General features: G+C 43.0%; 1 protein-coding gene and 1 pseudogene across 3 annotated transcripts; one reads left to right on the top strand and one right to left on the bottom strand.

The window, feature by feature from the left end:
* The first annotated feature begins 1306 nt into the window (after positions 1-1306).
* On the top strand, positions 1307-27807 carry CD84 (CD84 molecule). Of its 3 annotated transcripts, XM_036442358.2 has the most exons (8): positions 1307-1433; positions 5997-6144; positions 19806-20150; positions 22479-22730; positions 23269-23388; positions 23994-24032; positions 26073-26170; positions 26777-27807. In XM_036442358.2, the coding sequence occupies exons 2-8, from the start codon at positions 6063-6065 to the stop codon at positions 26843-26845; spliced, it is 1005 nt and encodes a 334-aa protein (XP_036298251.1). In that variant the 5' UTR covers positions 1307-1433; positions 5997-6062; the 3' UTR covers positions 26846-27807. The 3 variants fall into 3 exon arrangements, with proteins under 3 accessions (XP_036298251.1, XP_036298249.1, XP_036298250.1); XM_036442356.2 differs by lacking the exon at positions 23269-23388; XM_036442357.2 differs by lacking the exons at positions 23269-23388; positions 23994-24032.
* On the bottom strand, positions 6733-6827 carry LOC118721816 (annotated as a pseudogene).

Below are 27807 nucleotides of genomic sequence, written 5' to 3'. Positions count from 1 at the left end.
ATAACTAAGGTACATGCCCTTAACCCAGGACCTTTCAGTCCACAAGCCGACGCTCTATCCCCTGAGCCAAACCAGTTTCGGCTCTTTCTAATTCTTTAAGTTGTAGAGTTAGTAGTTTCTTAGAAGTTTTTCTTGTTTTCTGAGGTAGGCCTGTAATGCTATGAACTTCCCTCTCTGGACTGCTTTTGCAGTGTCCTAGAGATTTGGGGTTGTTGTTTTCATTTGTTTCCAGGAAGTTCTTCTTTTCTTTCTTGATCTTGTTGATAACCTATTTATTAAACATGCTACTTAGCCTCCATGTGTTTGAAGGTTTTTTGAGTGTTTTTACGGTAGTTGACTTCTAATTTCATTCCATTGTGGTCTGAGAAGATACTTGATGTGATTCTAATCTCCTTGAACTTGAGAGACTTTATTTGTGTCCTAACATGTGGTCTGTCTTTGAGAATGACCCATGTGCACTCAAGAAGAATGTATATTATGCAGCTTTGGGGTGAAATGGCCTATAAATGTCAGTTAAATCCATCTGTCAATCTTAATCACTCAAAAGTCCTTTAGGCAGGGAAGGGCTGTTCAGATTTCAGCAAATGTGACTGGTGTATTTCCCTGGCCCAGAGCTACTCCTCTGCCATTGGCCCAAAGTCTTTTTCTGCCCTTGGCTGGGCAGAGATCCTTGTATTCAATCCAGTGGGATCAGCTGGAAACCCTCAGTTTCTATCAGCCCTCTCAGGCAGGGAAAGTACAGTACCAGACTAGACTGGTGCCCAGGATAGTAGGGTGGAGAGCTCCTTTCCCAAACATGTCACTGACTGTTGAAACCCTCAAACCCATAGGCTTGGCTTCTGCTTCTGTTTCCTCTAAAAATGACAACATTTAAGCCAGTGGTCAGCAAACCTCGGCTCATGAGTCACAGCGGCTCTTTGGCCCCTTGAGTGTGGTTCTTCCACAAAATACCACGGCCTGGGCGAGTCTATTTTGAAGAAGTGGTGTTAGAAGAAGTTTAAGTTTAAAAATTTTGGCTCTCAAAAGAAATTTCAATCGTTGTGCTGTTGATATTTGGCTCTGGTGACTGAGTTTGCCGACCACAGATTTAGGCTGTGGTAGGCATGGCTCCTGAAGGTCAAGTAAGTTGATCAGACATCCCGCTTTTGGTGGGACAGTCCCGATTCTTAACAATTTGTCCCGCGTCCCGAGGCGTTTTTAAAAAGTCCCAAAAGCTGGATGTCTGGTCACCTTAGGGTAGAGTGCTCTGTATCACCTGACCTGCCCTGTGGCTACGGGGAGGGGCTAGTTCCTCTTTAAGTAAGACAAAGGCCATTTTGGTCCCAGTGTATGCGACTGAGGACAGGACTCCGGGCTGCTGCTTTGATGCCTCCGACCCCAGCCTCTGCTGAGGCACCTGAAGTCCGGGCTCTCTCCCTGCACCAAAGCCTCAGGTGAGCAGCTGCAAATGAAAACTTCTGTGCTCTGGGTTTAGGAAAAAGAAAAAGAAAAAAGAAAAAAAAGAAAAAACACTAAACTGTCGCCTTCTCTCTGAGCGGCTCCGGGCATCACGGTGGCCAGCAGCCCTGTCACCTTTCAAGGTGGGATGTTACCTGGGCCTCTGGTCTTGGCTCTGGTGCTCCAGGCTACGGAGCCCATCTGGGTCCGGGCCTCTGTCTTCAGAGGGAACAGCCCCCCATAGCCCGGAGCTCCCTCCCCACTCTCCGCCTGTCCCCTGGCTGCCCCTGGGCGCTGAGTCATTTCCTCTCCCAACCGCTCCCTTTCTGTCAGTCTCCAGGTGTTTTCTGTCCTGTCTTGATAGAAGTCTCCTCCTTAACTGGACCTCAGTTGGTGATTATGGGTGCATGCTCCCCACTTTAGTTTTATTTTCCGTCTGGCCCTGGGAGGAGGCACAAGAAAAGTCTGCCTATTCGCCACCGCTTTCCCCTGCTCCCTGCCCCACCTTTTGAGCTATTTGGCTTTCTGCTCGTCTACAAAAAAAAATTCTCTGGAATTCAGTTCATCAAGGGTTTTTTGCATCTACCACTCACTGCATATTCCACAGAGAAGTATGATTTTAATTTTAGTTTTCTTATCGTTACCATGGAATAGAAGAAATTTCATACCCTTCCATATCAGATCAAAATAAGTCTCCAAACCTAGTATCTTTTCTATATGCAGTATAAGGCTGAAAGATAGAGGTAGGACATTTTTCAAGGAATATGATGAAAAACTAAAGGTCTTATCCAGGATAGGATATATCAAAAGTTGAACATCAAACAAATAATCTTTGACTAATAAGAGTTTGTTTATGATAGCTGACCAAATTACTTCAGTGAAGCCAGATTTAACCACTGTCCGACCTGACAGTTTAGCCTGTGGACATTAGCCATTTTTCTGTCTAATCTACAACTTGATGTGTGCAGTGTATTGGACTTACTGTTTTTCAGGTCATCATTTTGAAGTGTCTGCCCTCCAACACATAATTATTCACTTGATACTATTTTTGTATATAATCTTGACCTTCATTTTAATACTGAAAACAAAACTCAACATGTAAAGAAAAAGAGCTTGCTTTTTTATTCCAGGCATAATTAACTTTTTTTTTAAATATATATTTTATTAATTATTTTACAGAGAGGAAAAGAGAGAGAGAGTTAGAAACAGCGATGAGGGAGAAACATCGGTCAGCTGCCTCCTGCACACCCCCCACCAGGGATGTGCCTGCAGCCAATGTACATCCCCTTGACCGGAATCGAATCTGGAATCCCCTAGTCTGCAGGCGCTCTATCCACTGAGCCAAACTGGTTTCAGCTATAATTAACTTTTATGATATCTTTACTTGGGTGCTTTCCTTTTGTACTGTAGAACTGATGCAGGCCCTTAAATTTTTGGAAGTTAAAAGCAACTAAGTATAAAATTTTGGATTGTATTTCTCTTAAGAGAGAGAGAGAGAGAGAGAGAGAGAGAGAGAGAGAGAGAGAGAGAGAGAGATTGGTCTAGGCTCAACAGGACTAAGATACTGTTAGGGTCGCCGAAGGAGGAAGGCATGAGACCAAAAGGGGTAAGGAGTTATAAATGTACTAGAGGCCCCATGCATGAAATCCGTGCAAGGCCCTCATAGCCTCAGCTTCATCCGGAAAGTTGGAAGGGCATCTGGAAGGTCATTTGGCTGTCCAGTCTAATTAGCATATTACACTTTTATTGTTATAGACTCTCAATCTGCAAACAGAAGGGCTGAGACCAAAATGGCAGCAGCAGGGCAAAGTAGGGGGTGCAGGATATTTATGTCACTTGTCAGGGTCAGTCAGAGTAATGGGTCAGACCAAGTGCAGTGGGTCAAGGTGTAAGCGGTCAACTGGAGACTGGGTGAGGCTGTTTACTGGAAGCCAAAGCCGTTAGTCATGAAGCCTACGAGGAGAATAACAGAAAATCGCCGGGAGGGGCAAGAGTCCCCTGCAAGGTATAATATGCCTAACAGATACCATCTAAGATTCTTAAGGCAAAGACTGGACACCACACAAGGGTTTCAAATAACAGGGGAAGAAAGCCGATTCCTACAGAGAAGGAGGAAGGAAGAAAGAAATACAAAGTAAGTTTTCAGCAGCTCTTGGCAACTTTATATTCTTTCTTCTTTTTTCCTTATTGGGTAGGACAAAAATTACAAGGGGAAGTAGGCAATAAAAGAGGCCTTCCTGACCCTTCATCAAAAACAAAAACAAATTCACTCCCCACGGCTGATCCCCTGCCAGTGGCAGCAACCTGGGCTAGGTTTTCAGCCTGGCAGGGGCGCCGCTCCCCCATGGCAGGATCACCTGCCAGCTGTGGCAGCCTGGGGTCTCAACCACTGAGCCACACCACCCAGGCAGATATGGAGGAATCTTAAATGTTTCTTTTTTTAAAATATATTTTATTGATTTTTTTTTTACAAAGAGGAAGGGAAAGGGATAGAGAGCTAGAAACATCTATAAGAAAGAAACATCAATCAACTGCCTCCTGCACACTCCCCATTGGGTATGTGCCCCCAACCAAGGTACATGCCCTTGACTGGAATTGAACCTGGGACCCTTGAGTCTGCAGGCCGATGCTCCATCCACCTAGCCAAACCAGTTAGGGCTGTCCAATGTGTTAAAGATAAAACCCTATCTAATAAAGAGGGAATATGCAGGGGAAGGCATTTGGGGGTGACCAGGTTGTCAGGGGAGGGCAGTTGGAAAAGCAGTAAGGAGTCGATCAGGCTGATAGGGGAGAGGTTAGGGGGTGATCAGGCTGGCAGGCAGAGTGGTTAGGGGCAATCAGGCAGGCAGGCAGCCAGCAGTCCTGGATTGTAAAAGGGATGTCTAATTGCCTGTTTAGGCCCGATCCCTGTGGATAACCCCCGAGGGCTCCCAGATTATAGAGGGTGCAGGTTGGGCTAAGGGAACTCCCACAGTGCACAAATTTCATGCTCCGGGCTTCTAGTCCTAAATAATCCTATATAATAAAAGGCTAATATAAAAATTGTCCCCTCAGCCAGGAGTTCCACCAGCACGCAGGCCAGCCAACTGGCCATGTCCACTCCCCTGGGCCCATGCACAAATTCATGCACCTGGCCTCTAAAAATATATATTAGTGGCCAGATTATTACACATTCAGAGATCATAATAATCTGGCCACTCAGCGTATATGATATATGTAATTTATATAACATAATTATATATCACATAAAATATATAATAACATATAGAATATCATCTGTAATAATAAAAGTATAATATGCTAATTAGACTGGATGTCCTTCCAGACAACCTTCTGGACAAAGCCAGACCTGTGAGGAAAGCCCAGGTCCTGGATGCAGAGGGAAGCTGATGCCAGCAGCTGGGGGAAAGAAGGCCTACTCTTGCACACATTTTATGCATCAGGCCTCTAGTTATTATATAAAACCAGAGGCCTAGTGCACAAAATTTGTGCACAGAGAGGGGTGTTCCTCAGCCTGGCCTGCACCCTCTCCAAACTGGGACATCCTTCTCACAATATGGGACTGCTGGCTCCTAACCGCTCACCTACCTGTTTGCCTGATTGCCCCTAATCGCTTCTGTCTGCCAGCCTGATTGTCCCCTAACCACTCCCCTGACAACCTGATTGACATCTAACTGCTTCCCTGCTGGCCTGATTCCCCTCAACTGCCCTCCCCTGCAAGCCTGGTCATCTCCAACTGCCCTCCCCTGCTGGCCATCTTGTAGCAGCCATCTTGTGATGACATTGTGCATGACACCACCGAGGCTTTTATTATATAGAATAATTTGGAAAATTATTAAATTTGTATAAAATAGCCCTAGCCAGTTTGGCTCAGTGGATAGAGCTTCAACCTGTGGACTAAAGGGTCCCAGGTTCGATTCCGGTCAAGGGCACGTGCCCAGTTTGTGGGCTCAGTCCCCAGTGGGGAGCGTGCAGGAGGAAGCTAATCAATGATTCTCTCTCATCAATGTTTCTATCTCTCTCTCTTCCTTCTTCTATGAAATTAATAAAATATATATTTAAATAAATTTGTATAAAATGTGTTTTATTAGTTACATATTATTGTGTTATATATTAACTTATAACTGTAGTTATATAGTATTAATTGCTACCATTTATTAAGCTCCTATCATGTGAACACATCCTTTCTATTCTCTATCCCCCACCACCTTTTGCCTAATAATGCTAACTTACTTTTCAGATCCATCTCAGCATGGTTGTCAGTTCCTACAGAAAGCCTTCCCCACATTCTCCTAGCCTGGGTCCTCCCTGTCCTCCGTAAATTTCTCTGTTAAGACACTGTTTAATTGTTGATCTCCCCAACAAGGGGAGAGATTGATTGCTTTGTTGGTCTTTATACTGCCAGCATCCAGAATCGTGCCTGACACATAGTAGGTATTCAATAAATATTTGTTAAATAAATAATGAATTAATGCCAGGCACTTTATGTGATAATATAGGAGAGAAAAAACAGCCAAAGGCCATTGCTTCTGTCGTCACACTTCCTTTCTTAAGCGCAGCTATAAATAGCAAGAAAATTCGAATGCAACGCTGCCTGCCTGTCTGCCCAATTGTCGGCTAGAAGAATGCCTTTCTTTTCACAATCAAGGATCCTCCGGAAGATGGCCCAGCACTATTTATGGATCTTGCTTCTTTGCCTACAAACCTGTAAGTTCTGACCCTTGTCGATCCCTTCTAGTTTTCTATTACGTTTTTTGTTGTGGTTTTTTTTTTTTTGGTTGGATTTTTTTTTTTTTTTTGGTTTTTTTTTTTTTAGAGATTGCCCTGAAGGAAGACATGGAAATACCCTTCTGATAGGTTTCAACACAGATACCCTTGATCTTGGTCTACAAGAAAAACAACCAGTAAAGGTCAAACCTGTTTTGCAGCGTTAGAGTTTGAATTTTTGTTGGTGGTGGGTCTCCAAAGATCTGAGACAAATTCTTCTGCTCAGGAGGCTCAGCACTTGGTAGACCTGGCCAGAAAGAGGAGAAATAATCCAAAATCTTGAATAACTTAAAAGCGATTTTCCTTTTGGGTATTATAATGTGTCATATGGTTTTTGACAGAGATATACTTTTCTCCATTTTATTTCAGATTGGAGTTCATGACCATATGTCACTGTAAAAACTTGATCTCTGGGCACTTGCTTCATTTTCAAAGTACATGCATAGCTATTACTCAGCTTTTAACTTCCAAAAACTCCCTAAAATAAATGAGAAGTGGCTATTATTCCTATTTTACATTACTTTCAGAAAAGAATGAAGAACTGGAAGTGAGAACATTACTTTCAAAAAAAAAATGAAGAACTGGCTCTACACTTGATCTTAGCCAAAAGGCCAAGAAGCGGTAGAACTGGCTCTAAAAACTCTGTTTTTCTTATTTATGTTCATTAGTAAATTATAAAGGGCATATGCATACTGTTTGTTGTCGGTACAAAGAAAACTATGTGACATTAACCTAACTCTGGGTGTATCTTGTCATTGCATACGTTATTTAATTAAGTCCAAATAATTGCCTTGGTTGTATAAAAATTGACTCTGTTTGCCATTTTAAGTCTATTGATAATATTTCTTACCAGCTCTACACATGCACTATCAAATTCCTGACATGAATGAGTGGGTTAGGATTTTCTGAAAAGGTAGAATGTAAATGCACCAGGGTCTCTCTGGTTCCTTTGACTGTTTAACATTGGGGCTCCTTCAATTTGAGCTTCATGAAGACTGCACCCTAAATTCCTCCTGCTGCTGTTCCCGGCAAAGGTGGTCCCTCAGGTTTACCACTGGACTGTGTGAATCAACTGATTTCCTGCTTTTTCCTGGAACTCAGATTTAGGGAAGCAGCTGAGAAGCAGTGGAAAAGGAAGTTAGAAATCCCCATTTTTCTCTTGAAATTGCTGAAATAAGTCTGAGTGTGTGAACTCATGACTTTTCTTCCATGTTGGAAAGTTTTTCCCTGCGAGCCAAGACGCACAGGCTTATGTTCTGATCCCAGCTTTCTCATCATGACTTGGGAGCCCTGTGACTCTGACCATCCCTCCAAGTACCCTACCAGCCAGCCAGCCACCCTCTGTGGTGGAAGACAGGAGAGTCCAACGCTTTTGCTCCATGTCCATTTCTCCCCACGTTTTTTCCATGGAACTATAATTCTTCCTTGTCTCTCCACCTTTGTTGTTTCAGAGACCTCCCCTTGCTCCTTTCTCCTCTCCCTCATCAATAATAGTAATTACTGACTGTTTATGGAGCAGCCACCATGTGTCTGGCATTATGCAAAGTAGCCTACATTTATCATTTTATTAATCCTCACAATACCCGATGAGATGAGTACTATTAATATCTCAAGTTTACAGGTGAAAGCATTGGCACAGGATGCTGAAGTTCATTTAGCCAAAAAGTGGAGAAAGTAGGATTTGACTTCCAATGTCTTTAGATTGAGCAATGCTGCCTTCATCCACTTTGCCACTGAAGTGGAATAAAATATTTTCCCTCCTATTAATTGTTATCACGTTTCAGGATTTGTCAGTGAAGAGCAGTGATTTATTTCCAGCAAGACAGGATTGTTTAGGAAGAGACTGGGCCTTGATCCCTGATTCAGGGCACTTTTACCAGCCACTCTGGGAAGCCTCAGCGTGTGGCCCAATGCCGAAAAAAATTGCAAATGTCACAAGGATATCAGCTGCTCCTTCTTGTGGATCAGTTTATACCCTGAGGCTTCCACACCAAGACACAGGACTAGTGAAGAGTTCTCTCTTGCCCTCACTCTTTCTCTCACTCTGAGTTTTTCTACCCTGCTTTATATTGCTGGAAAGGGGGTGATTGGGTGCAGCCTAAAATTATCCATTCTCTCAACAAAAATGTGCGAGTCACCTACTAAGGGGTAGGGAAATAGCGGTGACCAGAACAGACAAGGACTCTGCACCATAGTAATTACATCCTGATGGAGCTGGGCATGGCGTAGAGATAGCTGCTGTGAAGAAAACGAAAGAAAGGGGAGGCAATGGAGAGTGGTGGAAGGAACTGCTGCTCTAAGCATGGTGGTCAGGAAAGCTCTCTGGCGAGGTGACCTTGGAGCAGAGTTCCACATTGACACAGTGCTCAGCATGATGGGGGAGAGGAAGTCAGTAAGCATGCCCCGCCTGTTTGAAAGAGGAAGCCAGTGCTGAGGGGGAAAAGAAGGGTTGGAGATATGGAAGGAGGAGGGGCCAGAGCAAGTAGAGCTTAGGAGATAAAGGCAGAGTATAACAGACTAGGGAACCTCCTACACCCCCAATTGTACATCATCTTTGTCTTTATTAACTCTGAGAAGAACTATGAAGTTTTAGGTCTAAGTGCCCTCTGCATTGTCATAAACATTTTATGTGTCGAACACCCTTTGGATTCCATCCACCACTTCTTTGGTACGTTTCTCTTGCTCAGCTCTGAAGAGTTTCCCTTTAGCCAGTTAAAGTCTTCCTACCCCATCAATATTTCTAACCAGAATAAGTTTCTGATTAAAAAAAAATAATAATAACTTTCTTTTTCTCATAATCTCTATTGCCTTCTTCCAGTCAGTGGTTTTCGGCAGCTCCTTTATCATGAACTGCACATGTGTATAGTCCACCTATTCACATGGATGCATTCAGTGAAACAGGAGTTACCACCTAAAGCACAGAAGGGTATACTAGGAGGGGAAAGACGCCCACCTTCCCTCCCAGGAGGGGAAGGCCACCTCCAATAAACAGCCTGTTTATAGTGCTCTCTGTCCTAGCTGGTGTCATCTTTCCCCTGGGGTTCCCTCTCACCATAACTACCAAGGGGACACAATGAATGCAAGCCCACACTTCAGGGTCTCAGCCTTTTCCTTTGCTTCTCCTTGAGAAGTCCTGCCTTTCTCTTCCCTTCTGTGGTTTGGCATATATATGACAGTCAGGAAACCATCCTCACTGGGAGATGTTATAAATGTGGATCACCTCTCCCCTGGGCTCCCAAGGCTTCTCAGTGATCTTTTCATCCCCTTAATAAATCTTGGGTAGACTCCCAGGGTGTTCCCAATAGTGGCATTTTCTCAAAATTTTTGTATTCGTCAAAAACAATAATACAACCATGATTAGTATGTACCTGGCACTGTGCTAAGTGCTTTATCTTCATAGTTGCATTTAACAATTATCCACATTGTTGCCGAAACTGGTTTGGCTCAATGGATAGAGCGTCGGCTTGGGGACTGAAAGGTCCCGGGGTCGATTCCGGTCAAGGGCATGTACCTTGGTTGCGGGCATATTCCCAGTAGGGGGTGTGCAAGAGGCAGCTGATCGATGACTCTCTCTCATCGATGTTTCTAACTCTGTATCTCTCTCCCTTCCTATCTGTACAAAATCAATAAAATCTATTTAAAAACAAAAACAAACAAACAAAAAAAAAGTTATCCACATTGTAGAGGTAAGGAAACTGGGGATCAGATCATCTCAAAAATGTTCACAGCTAGGTTCAAATCTACCAAGATTCAAAATCTGTGCCCCTAACCTTTTTACTTTCTAGCTGGTCCTATTCTTGCCTCTTCACTCTTCCCAGATGGTCTCACTTCCTACATTACTAAAGAGGTGAAAGTCAACAAGCATGACTCCCTTCACTTTTACCCACTCTACTCCAGAATGCCTACTCACAAGCATCTATGAGGCAGGCATTATTATATCCCATCCTGTAGCGTCAGTAAGATAAGGGCCGCAGTAAATTCAGACACTGAATCTGGCTCAGACCTGTGTTCCCTTTCTTCTATCCCCACCCTCAAAAGCACCTCAAAATAACCTGATCCTTTCACTCATCCTTTGACTCACCCCCAAAAGCACCCCAAAATAACCTGAACATTTCACTCATCCTTCCTCTGATTGAAAACCATATCGCTTCCATCTTTAGTATTACAAGTATTAGTGGCCTTGGTATCCGCATTGTCTTTGGTAAGAGGATTTGAAGGCAAGGTCCCTGGACTCAAATCATTCAGGCCATATCAAAAGTGGTGGCCCGAGGAACCTTGTAACAGGCCCTCTCAGGCAACTGTTTCCCACCCAGCCTTGGGGTAAGAGTTGGAAAGCATCCGTTTCAGGGTTTAGAGAGACTGTTTTTTGTGCTTGCTTGAGGGACAATGCATAAACTTTATAAATATTGGACTGCCTGGGGGAGTGAAAGACTGGCAGGCAGATTCAAGTGGTTTTTTCAGGAAACAGTTGTAATAAACATCCTCTTTAAAAAAAAAAAAAAAAAAAAAAAAAAAAAAAAAAAAAAAAAGGCGGAGTTGGCAGTTCCATTGGTAGAATAGTTCCTAAGGTCATCAGGGATCCACACTTTTTCAATCTTCTGCTTCATCTTTTGATCCCAAATGTCCATCTGGGATCCCAGTATTCCACCTGCAAGAAGCAAGAAAGAGATGAAGAAAGCAAAGTGCCCTCTCTTCTTTTTAAAAAAAATTTTTTTAAATATATATTTCTTTATTGATTTCAGAGAGGAAGGGAGAAGGAGAGAGATAGAAACATTAATGAAGAGAGAATCACAGATCGGCCACCTCCCACACACCCCCAACTGGAAATTGAGCCCGAAATCCCGGCATGTGCCCTTGGCCGGAATCTAACCTGGGACCCTTCAGTTCGCAGGCTGACGCTCTATCCACTGAGCCAAGCCGGCTAGGGTCAAAGCGCCCTCTTCTTAAAGAAGTCATATACAGCACTACCACTTTCATACTATTGGCCTGAACTTAGTCATGTGACCAAACTTAGCTAGCAGAAAACAAATTAAAGATTCTGTTACTATGAATGAAGTTCTGAGAGAACAAATATACGAAAACAACCTGAAGATTCCACCATAGCCCCCACAAACAATATTTAAGCCCATTCTCTCTCCTTATTTTCCATTTTCCAACTTTGTACTTAGATCATCCACAAATTCAATATTTCTAATCCTGAAGTTGTCTTCTGCTTTTATTTTCTTCCAAAATAAAATGAATTGGTTTTCCCCTGACATAAAGTAGGCACTAAAAATGTATTGTTAGTTGGTCCGAAGGTTGTGGGTTATTGTTAAGCTGATTAAAAATGTATTGTTGCCCTGGCCAGTGTGGCTCAGTTGGTTGCAATGTCATCACATGCACTAGAAGGTCTCTGGTTCAATTCCCAGTCAGGGCACATGCCTAGGATGTAGGTTGGATCCCCAGTTGAAGCTCCATGCAGGGGGCAATAATAGATGTATGTCTCCCGCATTGATGTTTCTCTTTCCCTCCCCCATCTCTGAGATCAATTATGTATACATTTAATTGATTGGCAAAAGGAGGTTTATATAATACAAATAAATAGTACAAAGATTAATTAATAAATAGTAATACAAGAATAAACTGTTTTGCATACTCGCAAGTGTAAACCTACTTTTGACTAGCTGTGTGTGTGTGTGTGTGTGTGTGTGTGTGTGTGTGTGTGAATTATGTTAGATGTCCTTATTCCTTGACTTTCTTTGTACTATCTCTCAAATTTAGCCCTTCCTTTTTATTCCCCCATCACCCTCTGGTTAATGCCCCGAAGACTATAATAGTCTCCAAAGTGACATCTCAAGGCCAGCTTCTCTTTCTCTTTACTTTTTCTATGCATCATTACTATATTGCTATGACCCTAAAACATCATTTTAATCTTCATCCTCAAAAACTTTAATAGCTCCCCTCTGTGATATAGATATTAAACTCAAGGCTGTCCCAAATCTAAACCATATCTCTTTTTATCTCCTGCCTTACTTCTACTGTTATTCTAATCTATACTCATTTAAACTACATTACACATTCTCCTGCTTCTAAACCTTTATGAAGTACTCCTTTGAGGGGTCCCGCCTAAAGCACCCCTCCTGGGGATCAGTCACAGAAAGAAACAGTAATCTTGGATTACAGATTGCCAACTCCAATGGCAACAGGAGGTGAATCGGCAGTCCAAGCAGCAACAGGGCTCTGTGGCTTCGTTTCTCTGTCTGAAACAGATATGGAGAGTCTTTAAAAAGCAAACACTGAAGTTTGTTTTTTTTTATTGTTTAAAGTATTGCATGTCTCCTTTTTTCCCCTGATTAACACCCCCAGCCACTCCCATTCCCGAGGGCAAGGCCGCCCCGCCCCAGTGTCGATGTCCATTGGTCATGCTAATATGTATGCATACAAGTCCTTTGGTTGATCTCTACCCTTCCCCCAAAAGAATAAATTGTCTCTGGATCTATTCTTGTTCATCAAATTATGTTGATCATTACATTCCACATATGAATCTTTTATCTTTCTCCGACTGGCTTATCTCGCTTAGCACAATGCTCTCCAGATCTACCCATGCTGTTGCAAATGGTAAAAGTTCCTTTTTTTATAGCAGTGTAGTATTCCATTGTGTAGATGTACCACAGTTTTCTAATCCACTCGTCTGCTGATGGGCACTTAGGCTGCTTCCAAATCTTAGCTATTATAAATTGTGCTGCTGTGAACATAGGGGTGCATATATCCTTTCTGATTGTTTTTTTCTGGTTTCTTGGGATATATTCCTAGAAGTGTGATTACTGGGTCAAATGGGAGTTCCGTTTTTTAAATTTTGAGGAAACTCCATACTGTTCTCCACAGTGGCTGCACCAGTCTGCATTTTCACCAGCAGTGTATGAGGGTTCCTTTTTCTCCACATGCTTGCCAGCACTTGTTTGTTGGTTTGTTTATGATAGCCATTCTGGCAGGTGTGAGATGGTACCTCATTGTCTTTTTTATTTGCATCTCTCAGATGTTTAGTGACTTTGAGCATGTTTTCATATGTCTCTCTGCCTTCTGTATGTTCTCTTTCGAAAAGTATCTATTTAGGTCCTTTGCCCATTTTTTGAATGGATTGTTTCTCTTCCTTTTGTTAAATTGTATGAGTTCCCTGTAAATTTTGGAGAGTAAGCCCTAATCTGAAATAACATGTTCTGCCAGGCAGTGGGCTTTCTTGTTGTTTTGTTGATGGTTTCTGTTGCTGTTCAGAAGCTTTTTATTTTGATGAAGTCCTATTTGTTTATTTTCTCTTTAGTTTCCATTGTCCTAAGGAGCTGTTTTGGTAAAGATATTGCTATGACATAAGTCTGATATTTTGCTGCCTATCGTGTCTTCTAAGATTTTTATGGTTTCCCATCTTACATTTAAGTCCTTTAACCATTTTGAGTTTGTTTTTGTGTATGGTGTAAGTTGGTGATCTAGTTTTGTTTTTTGTTTTTTTTTTTTTGGGGGGGGGGGGGTTTGCATGTATCTGACCAAATTTCCCAGCACCATTTATTGAAGAGACTGTCTTGATTCCATTGTATGCTCTTGCCTCCTCTGTCAAATATTAATTGAGTATAATGACTTGGGTCTATTTCTGGGTTCTCTGTTCTGTTCTGTTGGTCTATATGTCTGTTCTTGTGCCAGTACCTGGCAGTTTTGAGAACCATGGCTTTGTAACATAGCTTGATATCTAGTATTGTGACCCCTACAACTTTGTTCTTCTTTCTCAGGATTGCTGTGGCTATTCAGGGTCTTTTTTTATTCCAGATGAACTTTTGGAGAGTTTGTTCTAGGTCTGTGAAATATGCCCTTGGTTTTTAATGGGGATTGCATTAAATCTATAAATTGCTTTGGGTAGTATGAACATTTTTAATGATGTTTATTCTACCAATCCATGAATACAGTATGTTCTTCCTTATGTCTTCTTCTAGCTCTTTTTTCAATGTCCTTTAGTTTTCTGAGTACAGGTCTTTTACCTCCTTAGTTGAGTTTATTCCTAGGTATCTTAATTTTTTTGGTGCAATGATAAAAGGGATTGTTTTAACACTGAAATTTTTAAGAGAAAAATAAAGTTCACCAAGTAAAGTGGTACCTAAAATATCCCCAGGGATTTACTTGAATTAGTCCTTAATAATGACTCTTTATACATTCTTCAGTATGGCCTGGTGTCACCGTGGCCATCATAGGGTTAGACTAGGGAAGCCTTCCAGGGAATGTACCAATTAAGAAGATAATAAAGAAGATGGCCCAGCCAGAGTGGCTCAGTGGTGATCAGCTTATGAACCAGGAGGTCACGGTTTAATTCCCAGACAAGGCACTTGCCTAAGTTGGGGCCTCGATGCCCAGTGTGGGGTACGCAGAAGACTGCCAATTGATGATTCTCTCACCATTGATGTTTCTATCTCTTCCTCCCAATCCATCCCTCTCTAAAATCAATTTTTAGTTAATTAATTAATTAGCTATCAATTAATTAATAAAAAAGAAGATGTGGAGGAAGTTTCTCATCCTCGTGGTCATTATTAACCTCAGAAATAACTAACATGTATTTGCCTTGATGACTAGTGAAGCATTTTCACTCATATTGTACTATTTGCTGACCACTGATTAGGTAGGGCAATTTTACAGCTATTATTTCCATTCTATGAATGAATAAACAGACTCGGAAAGGTTTTGCGATTTTTATAAGGTTGCCCAGCTCATACATGTAAGTACTAGCACCTACATCATCAGCTCCCTATCTTTCCACTACATGCTAAGGTTTTGCAGTTGCCTTTCTCACATTACGGTTGGAACATTTGAAGGTGGTAGAATCTTTATTTTATGCCCTTTGCCATTTCCCAGCAAGCCCATAATTCTCACCACACCAGAGCACAAATAGCAGCATGACTTCCCCCCAGCTCCCATCTGCCACCCAGCCAGCACCACTTCCTGATGACTTACCATGGAAGATAAGACATAACTGCAAAACCAGACCCCACATCAACCACGTTGTGACTGCCCAACTGCTCTAACACTAAGAAGGACTCCACCTTAGCGAACTGCCTACACACTTCCTGGAGTTCAATGGAAGAACCCACCAAAATGTTACAGCACCCACATTCCATCCACCTTTTCACACCTGATCTGAGTCCAATGAGCAGAATGGCAATTAGGTCCTAGGGGCCTAATGTAAAAAAATAAAATAAAATAAAAAATAAAGTCTTAAGATCTGGCACCAGGATCAGTTGTATAATTTGTAGAACCCAGTACAGAATGAAGTACACTGAGTGGCCAGGTTATTATGATCTCTTAATGCATAGCAATCTGGCCACTCAGTGTATATCCTATATAATAAAAGGCTAATATGCAAATTATCCCCTCAATCAGGAATTTGACTAGCAGGCAGGCCAGCCAACCGCCCATGTCTCCTCCCCCTGGCCAGGCTGGCCGGATTCCACTCATGTCAAATTCATGTACTGGGCCTCTAATACACACACACACACACACACACACACACACACACACACTGAATGGCCAGATTAGTATGCGTTCAGAGATTATAATAATCTGACCACTCAGTCTATGGAACTCTTGCCCTAGTTGGTTTGGCTCAGTGGATAGAGTGTCAGACTGTGGACTGAGGGGTCCCAATATCAATTCTAGTAAAGGGCACATGCCTGGGTTTCAGGCTTGATCCCCAGTTAGGGGCGTGCAGGAGGCAGCCGATCAGTGATTCTCTCTCACCATTGATGTTTCTATCTCTCTCCCTCTCCCTTGCTCTCTGAAATCAATAAAAATATATTTTTTTAAAAGAAATATGAGGCACCTTGTTCAAATACTATGAAGAATTTCAAGGTAGCACAGCATCATTAAACCAAATTCAGGGTCTCTCTGAGCTCAATGTTCTGTGTGACTGCACAAGTCACAAACCAAATCTGGGACATCCAGAGACTCAGGCTGGGACCCTCCCCATGTCCCTCTACCTGATGTCATTAGCCCAATGGAACAGTTTACCTGGAGAGAATTCATGTTCAAGAGAATTAATTTTGGTAAACTATGACTCTGGCCTCTGAAAGCAACTTTAGTTTCTGCTTGGTCCCCCAATGGTGTGTTCCTTGTGTGTTTTGGATTTTTGTTGTTTTTTGTTTTAATATATTTTATTGATTTTTTTTTTACAGAGAGGAAGGGAAAGGGATAGAGAGTTAGAAACATTGATGAGAGAGGAACATCAATCAACTGCCCCCTGCACACCCCCTACTGGGGATGTGCCCGCAACATGCCCTTGACTGGAATCGAACCTGGGACCCTTGAGTTCACAGGCCTACACTCTATGCACTGAGCCAAACCAGTTAGGTCTGTTCCTTGTGCTCTTACCACACATCACATTGAATGCAGTACTTGTCTACCTGTCTGTCTTTACCAGGTCTGCAGCCATGTTCTTTTCATCCCTGGGTCCCTAACAGCATCTGGCACATAGATAGCACTTCATGTTTGTAAGTGGGGGTCCTTCGTCTCTCGAGCCCCCCAGGGCCCTGTTTCACATCCTTCCCTAACTGAGTCACCAGGCCTTGCCTGCAGTGGTTTTCTTCAGAGGAAATGTTGGTTGGTCTGAAAGAAAAGAGGTTTATATTTGCAGGGCCCGGGTTCATTCAGGAACTGCTTACCGGTGAGGACAAAGGCAGCCTTAGGGAGACAGGTTAAAAATCCCTTTGCTTAAAAAAAAAAAAAAAATATATATATATATATATATATATATATATATATATATATATATATATATATAAATTGATTTTAGAGAGGATAGGAGAAGGAGAGAGAGAGAGATAGGAACATCAATGATGAGAGAGAATCATTGATCAGCTGCCTCCTGCAGGCCCTCTACTGGGGATCAAGCTTACAACCAGACATGTGCCCTGACCAGGAATCGAACCGTGACCTCCTGGTTCATAGGTAGATACTCAACCACTGAGCCACATTGGCCGGACCCTTTGCTTTTATGACACTTCAAAATGACCTGTAGTCTCAATGACTTTTATTCTTGCACTCTTTATGTCAAGCCCTGGATAAATTTTAGGATTAGCCTGAACCCACTTAAGTGGAAAACTTACATGCTGCTCTTTGGGACTCACCTGCAGCCAGTATTCATCAGAGGAGCACTGTTCTTGTTTATGACTGATACTCTGACTCATGGGTCAGTGCCTGTGTCTGTTGGTTTTTTAAACATTTGTAGTGGCTCAAAACACTGTTTATTACTAAATAGAGCTCAGTAAAAACAAAAAAGTAATGAGAGAAGAGGAAAAGGTGAGAAAAATAACATCTTATAATTATATTGCTTTTCGTTTCACAAATTATGTATTAAATCAATTTATTTTATTAGGTGATGGAGGGAAAGAAAATAAACCTTTAATTCTTTTTCCCCCCTCTCATGTTAGATTTTAAAAATATTCATTCTTGCTCTGACTGGTTTGGCTCAGTGGATAGAGCATAAGCCTGAACCAAAAAGTCCCAGGTTTGAGTCTGATCAAGGGCATGTACTTCGGTTGCATGCTTCTCCCTGACCCGGGCCCTGATCGCGGCTCATACAGAAGACAACCATTCAATGTGTTTCTTTCACATTGATATTTCTCTCTGTCTTTCCCTCTCTCTTCCACTCTCTCAAAAAATCAATGAAAAAAATGTCCTCGGATGAGGAATAAATAAATACATAAATAAATACACTCATCCTTCAGCTTTTACTAGAAAGTGTTCCTGAATTCCCAAAACAGAACTAGTTCCTCTTGCTATTCTCTCCCAACCACCATAATACTTACTTGTTTTATATTTAACCTTTTGTGGTTACCTCATCCCCATTGGTCTCTTTATTTAACTGTTACATCCTGGAAGTAGGAAGTATATCTATTTTTGTTCATCATTGTATCCCCAACTCCTTATTACATTATTCTGTAATCTTCCATCAACAGTTTGTCTCCTCGCCTTGGTGTTTTTCCTAATGCTTAAAAGAGTAGTTTGCTCAACAAACATCCATATTACAGGTTATACTAGAGGCCCATTGCATGAAATTCGTGCACGGGAATGTGTGTCCCTCAACCCAGCCTGCACTCTCTCCAATCTGGGACCCCTCTAGGGAGGTCTGACTGCCCGGCAGTCAAACAGCCCTCTCACAATCCAGGACTGCTGGCTCCCAACTGCTTGCCTGCCTGGCTTCCTGATTGCCCCTAATCACTTCAGCCTGTCAGCCTGATCACCACCTAACCACTCCCCTGCCAGCCTGATTAATTTCTGCCTGCTCCCCACCAGCCTGATTGCCCCTAACTGCCCTCCCTTTCAGGCATGGTCACCCCTCACTGTCCTCCCCTGCAGGCATGGTCACCCTAACTGCCCTCTCCTGCTGGCCTGGTCCCCCCCACAACTGCTCTCCCCTACAGGCCTGGTCACCCCCAACTTTCCTCTTCTGCTGGCTTGATTGCCCCCAACTGCCCTCCTTTGCAGATTTGGTCCCTCCCAACTGCCCTTCCCTGCTAACCTGATCACCCACAACTGCCCTCCTTGCAGGCCTGGACCCTCCCAACTGCCCTCCCCTACTGGCTATCTTGTGTCCACATGGGGGCAGCCATCTTGTGTGTTGGAATGGTGGTTAATATGCATATTACTCTTTTATTAGGATAATAAACGCCTGCCACAGTATCTGAAACAAAGCTGACCTTGAATAAATATATGCATTCATTCATAAATGTGTGAATGAATAAATGAACTTTACTTCAGAAGTTGTTCCACGACATTCTAGGCAACACATAAGTGAAATCCATTTATCACTTTATCCCAGAAGTATTTACTAACCACGCACTGTGTGTCAGGTACTCTTCCTGGACTGAAGATACAATAGTTAATAAAAAAGATCCCCCAGCCTTAACCGGTTTGGTTCAGTGAATAGAGCGTCGGCTTGTGGACTGAAAGGTCCTAGATTCAATTCTGGTCAAGGGCATGTACCTTGGTTGCAGGCACATCCCCAGTAGGAAGTAGAAAGGAGGCAGCTTATTGGTGTTTCTCTCTCATCGATGTTTCTAACTCTCTATCCCTCTCTCTTCCTCTCTGTAAAAAATCAATAAAATATATATATTTTTTAAATCATCAACTTAGGGAGTATTTACTCCATAACACTGTACCTGCCAGGAATAGAGGCATAAATGTAACTTTTGCAAAGACCACAGGAGCCATCCCAGGCTCTTGCCCCAACCCTTCCACTTCTTGGACATCTGATATTGGGAAAGAAAGACATTCGCTATCTCAGACCTCATGGAGACTTATGTTCCTTCTAACCTCAGAGTCTGTAAGTCTAGATAAACATGTTTTTAATTAAATAGATCCCTGGAGATTCACTTGGAAACTTCATTTTTTAATGATAATCCTTTAGAAAATGTATCCATCATAACCTATTAAATATGTCTACGGTAGAATGCTAAAACAGAAAGGCACCCTCAAGAAACTGGATGGCCTGCATCCATGGGAGCTCCTAAGGGAGTCTCCAGCCTGGGGAGACAGGGAGCTCTGAATGGTGCAACAGCCAAATGGCCACAATTTTCTATTTATGTCCTCAGGTCTGGAAGCAGCTGAAAGCAACACAAACATCCTCACAGTGAGTGGGATTCTGGGGGAGACAGTTACTTTCCCTTTAAATATCCAAGACGTACAGCAAGTTTCCACCATTAATTGGAGGAATTCCAAAACATCTGTTGCTGTGGTAGTGGCCCACTCAAACAAACCCCCACAAGTCCTTGTGACCCACCAATATTATAATCAACGAATAAACGTCTCGAGTCAGAACTACAACCTGGAGATAAGCAATTTGAGGATGGAGGATTCAGAGACCTACAAAGCTGACATAAATACAGACAACTCCGAAAAGAAGACATTCACCAGGACCTACAAACTTCAAGTTTATCGTAAGTCGTGGGAAGATAAAGGGCTTGTTTTTTATTTTTACTTGGCAAATTTGCCATTATAGAACAACTGTATTTCTGACTACTGGATTCTCTAAATCATTTCATGCTTATAAATAAGCATAACTATATTAATACTTTTCAAGAGGGTTTGGATTTGCTTGTTTTCAGCAGTGTAACTTTCTATCAGCAGTTTGTCCCATGGCCTTGTTTTTATTCTCTATAAAATGTGAAAAATCATACCATTCCTTTCCCATAGTTATTGTGAGGACCCCATGTGGGATAGTGTGTGCAAATACTTTAGAAAACTTTTCATTTGAAATATATAATTACAGGTGCATAGAAAGGTGTAAAGACATGTACAGGAATGTTCTGTGTCCACTGTACCCAGTCTCTCCCAATGGTAACATCTTATATAACTACTAGAGGTCCAGTGTATGAAAATCATGCACAGGGGAAAGGGGTATCCCCTCAGCCCAGCCTGTACCTTCACCAATCTGAGTCCTCTCGGCGGATGTCCAACTGCCGGTTTAGGCCCAATCCCCAGGATCAAGCCTAAACTGGCAGTCGGACATCCCAAGGGTCTATTAGGTTTTATATAGAGAGATAGTTTTAATATCAAAACCAGGAAATTGGCATTTGTGCAACAAATAGATCTTACTTTATATTTCACCACTTACACAAGCACTGATTTATGTGTGAGTGTATGTGTTGCTCTGTGCAATTTATTTACATACTAGAGGCCCAGTGCACGAATTCATGTGTCAGTGGGGTCCCTTGGCCTGGCCTGTGCCCTTTCACAATCCAGGATCCCTTAGTGAATGTTGGACTTCCAGTTTTGGCCCAATCCCTATAGGCCAGACTGAGTGACCCCATCAGTGCACGAATCCATGCACCGGGCCTCTAGTATGCATATAAAATCTTTAGTTAATCTCTTCTTGCCCTTCCCTCTGCCCCTTTTTCTCTGAGATTCATCAGTCTGTTCCATGTTTCCATGGTTGTGCATTGAGTATCTGCCCCCCTGGTGGTCAATACACATCATAGCTAATGGTTGAATGGTCACTTAGGCTTTTATATATACTAGACACCCAGTGTACAAATTCGTGGACGAGCGGGGATCCCTCAGGTTGGCCTGCAGGGATCAGGATAAAACCTACAATCCAATGTCCCCTGCCGCTCCTGCCTGATGCTCCGACTCATCTCGGCCCCAAGCACCTACTGCAGGCTTGCACCCAGTCACAACAATGTGAATGTACTTAACTGTACAATTAAAAATGGTTAAAATCCTAAATGTTATGCCATGTATATTTTATCACAATACACTTTTGTAAATTAAAAACAAATGGTTATACATATGATTTCATTCTTGGGCATTTATCTCAGAGAAACAAAATCTTGTTTCAGGCAGAAACTTATTTCAGAGCAGCTTATTGCAATAACTTTAAGATGTTTGTGTTCATCCCTTTATACATTTAGTTGCAACTTTGCTGAACTGGATATGGCTTTCAAATACTGGAAGAATATTTTCTAATTTTTTAATTTTATTTTGTTCTTTTGCTATTCACAATGAAATGCAAAAGACACTTTTAAGTTTAATCTTATTTAGTAACCTTTCCTTCTTTGCTTTCTTAAACTGAGAGCAACTATCAACAAGGCAATAACTCAAGTCCAAGTTTGTAGCATTTGCCAATTCCTGTGGCATAAATACTCCCATTATGGCTGATTTTTTTTAATTAATTTTATTCAGATGACATTGGTTAATAACATCATATGAATTTCAGGTGCACAACATCTGTATACAATATTGTGTGTTCACATCCCAAAGTCTTGTTTCCTTCCACAACATATTTGACCCCCTTTTCCCTGTCTTCCCCTTTGGTAACCTCTATTCTGATGTCTGTGCCTAAGTTTTTGTTTTGTTTTGATAGTTTGTTTATTACTTTTAGTTTTATATTTCACATATGAGAGAAGTCGTATGGTTTTGTCCTTTTACATCGGATTTATTAACATTATACCTTCAAGATCCACCCAAGGTGTTACAGATACATTATTTTAAGACATGCAGAGTTGGAAAGACTTTGCACATCATTACAAGAGACATACGTAGATATAAGTAACTTTTAGAGCATAAATAATGGTAAATTGTCAAAAAAAATTAGAAAGTGATGAGTTTTGAGTATTCGGTTTATTTTTAATATTATTTATTTTATTGGAAGATTTTACACTTTGCTTTTACATGATGTCTGTGTTTACTAAACATTTGAAAAAGAAATTAACATAGCAATTGGCCCTTACAAGCTGGTATAGGCTAATATGTTTCCCCGCTCATAGGTAGACTTGGGAAGCCGAAAATTACTCAGAGTTTAATGACATCTGAGAACAGTACCTGTAATGTCACACTGACATGCTCCGTGGAGAAAGAAGAAGAAAATGTGACATACAGGTGGAGTCCCACAGGGAAAGAGGGTAGCGTTCTTCAAATCTTCCAGATTCCCAAAAACCAAGAGCTGATTTACACCTGTACCGCCTGGAACCCCGTCAGCAACAATTCTGACTCCATCTCTGCCCAGCAGCTCTGTGCAGGTAACCGGCTCTGTTCATCTTCCCTGAGTCCTACACATCACTCTGGAGAGCTGTCACTGTACCCTATTTATGTCCTCAGGTACCCAGGGGCATCTCCTCCCAGGAAGCCCTGGAAACCAGTCCACATCAGAGGGATGATCCTTGCTTCCGTTTCCTTTTTTCTTTTCTTTTTTAAATATATTTTATTGATTTTTTACAGAGAGGAAGGGAGAGAGATAGAGTTAGAAACATCAATGAGAGAGTCATCGATCAGCTGCGTCTTACACACCCGCTACTGGGGATGTGCCCGCAACCAAGGTACATGCCCTTGACCGGAATCGAACCCGGGACCCTTCAGTCCGCAGGCCAACGCTCTATCCACTGAGCCCAACCAGTTTCGGCTTGCTTCTGTTTCTAACCCTGACTTTCCATAGCAGAAAGTATAGTTTCCCTCCCCAGGAGGATCCCTGGTTTGGACAGTGCCCCTGGAATGTGGACAAGCCTGCCCAGCATCTGGGGCCTATTTTCTGAGTTGTCTCACTGCCTCTTTCATCTCCAGATAGCGCCATGAGCGTCCATATGCACCACGCGGGGTGGCTGAGCGGACTGGTTGTGCTCTTTCTGGTGATACTCATCCTTCCTGCAGTGCTTGTGTTCCTGTTTTGGAAGAGAGGACGAGGTAGGATTCTCCCTGGGATGGGAGTCATGGAGCCGAGGTGGTGCGGAGAGGCTTCTGTTCCAGGGAATCAGCATTTCTACAATCCCCACCCACCACCACACAAGCTCCCGGACTGGTGGCCCTGACTGTATGGGATCCCTCTGAATGCTCTTCAGAATATGTTCATGGGATCACCAGTATCTAAAGGCCCCAGAGCTTGGGTTCAAGTTCTGCACCCCCATTAACAAGCTGTGCTTTACTAGACATGTATCTTTACCTCTCCAGCTCAGTGCTCTTACCTATGAAATAAGGCTTGGATTAGAGGGTCTTCAATGCCATCATATTTTTTACTTTGGAGAGTCACTGAGGAACATGTACTAATTTGGTATTCCATGGATGTCACTAGATTCTTCCAGATCCCTCTGGATTCCCCTGTATTTTGTGCTATTTTCAACTCAGAAAGCCTGACCTTAGCACCCTAGGGGGAAATTACGCCATCCTATTCCTCCTAACCTCATAGCCTCCCAGAATCTCCCCTTCGCCCAAATCAGAAGAAGAAGCCCGGATGTAGAGAGGCTCTCCCTCTGCTTCCAGGTTCCTGACTCTCCTTTGATCTGATTCCTCAGATTCCTCCTTCAAGATCCTCAAGAGTAAGAAGAAACCTGGTAAGTTTTCAGCCACACGTTTCTCTGGATGACTATTGGGAGAGACGAATTCAGAGAGGCTAAGGCTAAGCTTGTGCTTTGCAGACAGTCTGGGGCAAGCAGGTCAAATTCGCAGCCCGCAGGCCCCATGCCTTGTTTATTTGGCCCGTGTTCGCCTGTGAGTTTGACATGCTTGGTCAGGGGTCAAGGTCCCAGTTTGACCACTTATCAGCTACCAATTATTTTTTCGTTGTGAGTCTCACTATAAAATATGCATAGTAATGGGTTAAGTGGAATTCCACATATAAAACACTTGTCTGGTGCCTGGCACATAGTGAGTACTCAGTCAATGTCAGCTACCATTCTTACCATTGATAGGCCCCATGATAAGGAGCTTGGCCTCATGATGAGAAGTCACACAATCCACTCAGGACATAGGAGATCTTCCGGGTTCCTAAAAAAAAAAGACATCTGTCTTAAATACTTTACAGCAAGCATGTCACACTCGCAGCCCATCGGCCACATGTCTCATTTATTTGGCCCATGTTAGCCTTTGAGTTTTTTTGGTTTTTGTTTTTGTTTTAATATTTTTATTGATTTTTTTAAAGAGAGGAAGAGAGAGGGATAGAGAGTTAGAAACATTGATGAGAGAGAAACATCAATCAGCTGCCTCTTGCACAACCCCTACTGGGGATGTGCCCGCAACCAAGGTAATACATGCCCTTGACTGGAATCGAACCCAGGACCTTTCAGTCCACAGGCCAACGGTCTATCCACTGAGCCAAACCGGTTTTGGCTAGTCTTTGAGTTTGAAATTCTTATCTTACAGCCTCTGGGAAGGAAGAAGGACTGCTTTTTTTTTTTTTTTAATCTATATGTGAGATAAGAGGACACTCAGTCTAGCTCATTCACCAAGTCTGAGGCAGGGGCTGGAAGGACTAAACTCTGAAATGTTGGATCCTTCTGAGACTGCTCAACTCGGATGTTAAGTGTGGTATGTTAGTGCCCTTGAACATGAAGACTCTAAATTCTAGCTGTATCTTTTCAACTTGATCCTAAAATGTTCCGTCCTAGGAGCAAAGAAAAGCGGTACACTGGGATGAGTGCTTCCACCAGCCCGTAATTTATTAAAAGTCTCTCCTGTCTTTGCTTCTCTATAGCTTCACACAGAGTCTGGCACATAGAGGGAGCTCAATAAGTGTTTGGCTGTGTGAGCCAGTCAAGCAAGCCACAAATGTTTGTGGAGCATCTGCAATGTCCTTAACATTGAGGCAATAACAATAATGTATGAGCCAGATGATTCCAACACAGTATGCAACTAGAGAGTCTCAATCTAGTAGAAAAACCAAGACCTTCTCATTAAAAAAAATAGCTAGCCATGCAAGGCAGGCAATGCTAAGTGCCAGAAACACTATGAAGACCCTGGTAGAAGAGCTACTTTGACTGCCCTCACAGAGATTGAAGAGAGTCTCTTTAGCCTAATGTGGACTCTAGAATAGAAAAGAATTCCTGCTGAGCTCTGGGTGAGGCTTGAACTGGGTGCCTCCCATAGCACATGTAATCCCTAGAAAAGGGAACGACAGTCCAAACACCCAAACATCCATCGCAAGAGGATGGGAGCCATTTATCCTCTTAGAGCTTAATTTTTTCATCTTAAAAAGAAAATTTTAGAGTAAACTATCTCTAAAAAGTCAGCCACCTTTTGGTTTTGGTTTTGAGTGTGTATGTGTGTGTTTGCTGTTGTTTTTTTAATCCTCACCCAAGGATATTTTTCCATTGATTTTTTTTTTTTGGGGGGGGGGGAGGGGGGTGGAGAAAGAGGGGAAAAAGAGAGAAATATCGATGGGAGAGAAACAGATTGATTGGTTGCCTCCTGCATGAGCCACGACCAAGGTCCGGGCAGGGGAGAAGCCTGCAACTGAAGTACATGCCCTTGACCAGATTCCAACCTGAGACCCTTCAGTCTATAAGCCAATGCTCTCTCTATTTACTGAGCCAACTTGGCTAGGGCAAGTCATCCACCTTTTGCATACTGTGTTTCTATCTTTATTTGTGACACAGATGATGTCTCAAAGAACACAATATACACATGTGTCACGGCTCCAAAGGATCCTCAGCCAGCAGAGCTCAGAATCTACGATGAAATCTCGCTGTGTAAGGTGAGCTGATGCGACTCACGGGTCTTCACCAGCACTTCCATGGCAGGGAGTCACTGGTGGCCTAGCCAGAAGCCACAGGCAAGAATCTGGAAATACCATAACAGGATTCTCTCTGAGGACAGGAATGTGGTCAATTGTGAGCCCATGGCCCTGAACTCTCATGTGGGGGTGTGGCTCAAGGTTAGAGAATCATGATTAAGAGTGAAGCACCCTCTTCAGGGGACAAGCTACAAGAGAGCCTCTGGTGTGAGGTGAGGGCTCTTCTATGTGAACAGGTTGCTAAGGGGGCTCCAAGGTCACAGAGCTGAGAGAGGTGCCCTTGAATTCGATTAACTTGCCTGGCTGCAGCAGCAGCTTAGGTTCCTCAGGCTCAGTCACTCTGTCCCACACCCACTAACTCTGCTTTTTTTTCTGGGTAAAAAAGTTGATGACCTAAAGGCTTCCAAATGTGATTACTGGAGCAAAGGGCAAGGCCCTGCTACCCCAGATTCCCTCAGGGCATCTCCCCGCCCATTTGCACAACTCCCCCTGGGTCTCTCACAGGAACTAGAACTCCCCAGCAGCACCTTCATGTTAACATGTCCTCTCTCTCCCTCTTGGGCACAGATGGACAAAACCGTCAGCACCCAGGGCAGAAAACCTCCTGGGATTTCAAGCTATGAATCTGTGATCTAGGCTGCCAGACAGCATCCTCTCCATGGAAACTGAACTATAACCACAGATAACGGCAGATACCCTGGACCCAGACTTCCTCTGCCCAGATCTTGCCTGAAGATTGCAAACTAGCCACACACCCTGTATGAAAAACAGGAAGCCCGCTGCTGCTGGACATAGCTTGTGCTTAGATAGGCAGACAGACATGTGCCCGTTCTGAAATGGGTGAATTCCCTCCCTCGGCACAGTGCTTTCCGGTCTTCTTCACATCACAGCACCTGTAGAAAATGTTTTTATGGCACAATGACGTAAACCATCAAGATTGCTCAGGTCTGCAGGCTGCCTGTGGCTAGCGGCCTCTGGTGATTACAGGTGGTGGCCCTTCCCCCCAACTCCAAACACAGAGAGGACCTGTGTGGCTGGAGGCACTGTAACATGCCATGGCACACCAGCGAGGATGCTCTGCTTACACTCAACATACATGAGGAGCCCTGGCTCATGGCTTGGGGGAATTAGGCAAAGGCCCCCTTTTTCCCTAAGGCAGATGCAGCCACTCACCCAAGTGCATGGCTTGGTAAGGAGAGAGTGAGCTGCATGCATTTCAGCCTCCACTTGCCCCCTTTACCCAGGAACCTTTGTTCATGTGCAACTGGCTGGCCCAGCGCAACCATACATGACGGTACAGCGTGAGAAGTCGTCAGCGCCTGGCTCCCCAAACACTGCTGGAAAATGCACTTTCTGTGGGGTTCTAGCTTGCTGGGGCGTTTTTCTTCAGGCCTTACTTCAAAGGCTTCATCAGACTTTCTTCCCAGCCAAGCTTCCCTTCCGTATCACTCTGTGATGGTTAACTTTAGGTGTCAACTCGGCAGGGGCAAGGGTGCACAGATATTTGGTCAAATTTTACTCAAATGCATCTGTGAGGGTGTTTCTAGATGAGATTAACATTTGATTTTTTGTAGACTAAGTAAAGCACATTAATCCTG

This window comes from Pipistrellus kuhlii, unplaced genomic scaffold (assembly GCF_014108245.1).
Source record: "Pipistrellus kuhlii isolate mPipKuh1 unplaced genomic scaffold, mPipKuh1.p scaffold_m20_p_18, whole genome shotgun sequence".
In the NCBI taxonomy this organism is placed as follows: Eukaryota; Metazoa; Chordata; class Mammalia; order Chiroptera; family Vespertilionidae; genus Pipistrellus; species Pipistrellus kuhlii.
Note: the sequence above shows the minus strand (reverse complement) of the source record. Positions and strands in the feature narration are given on the sequence as shown.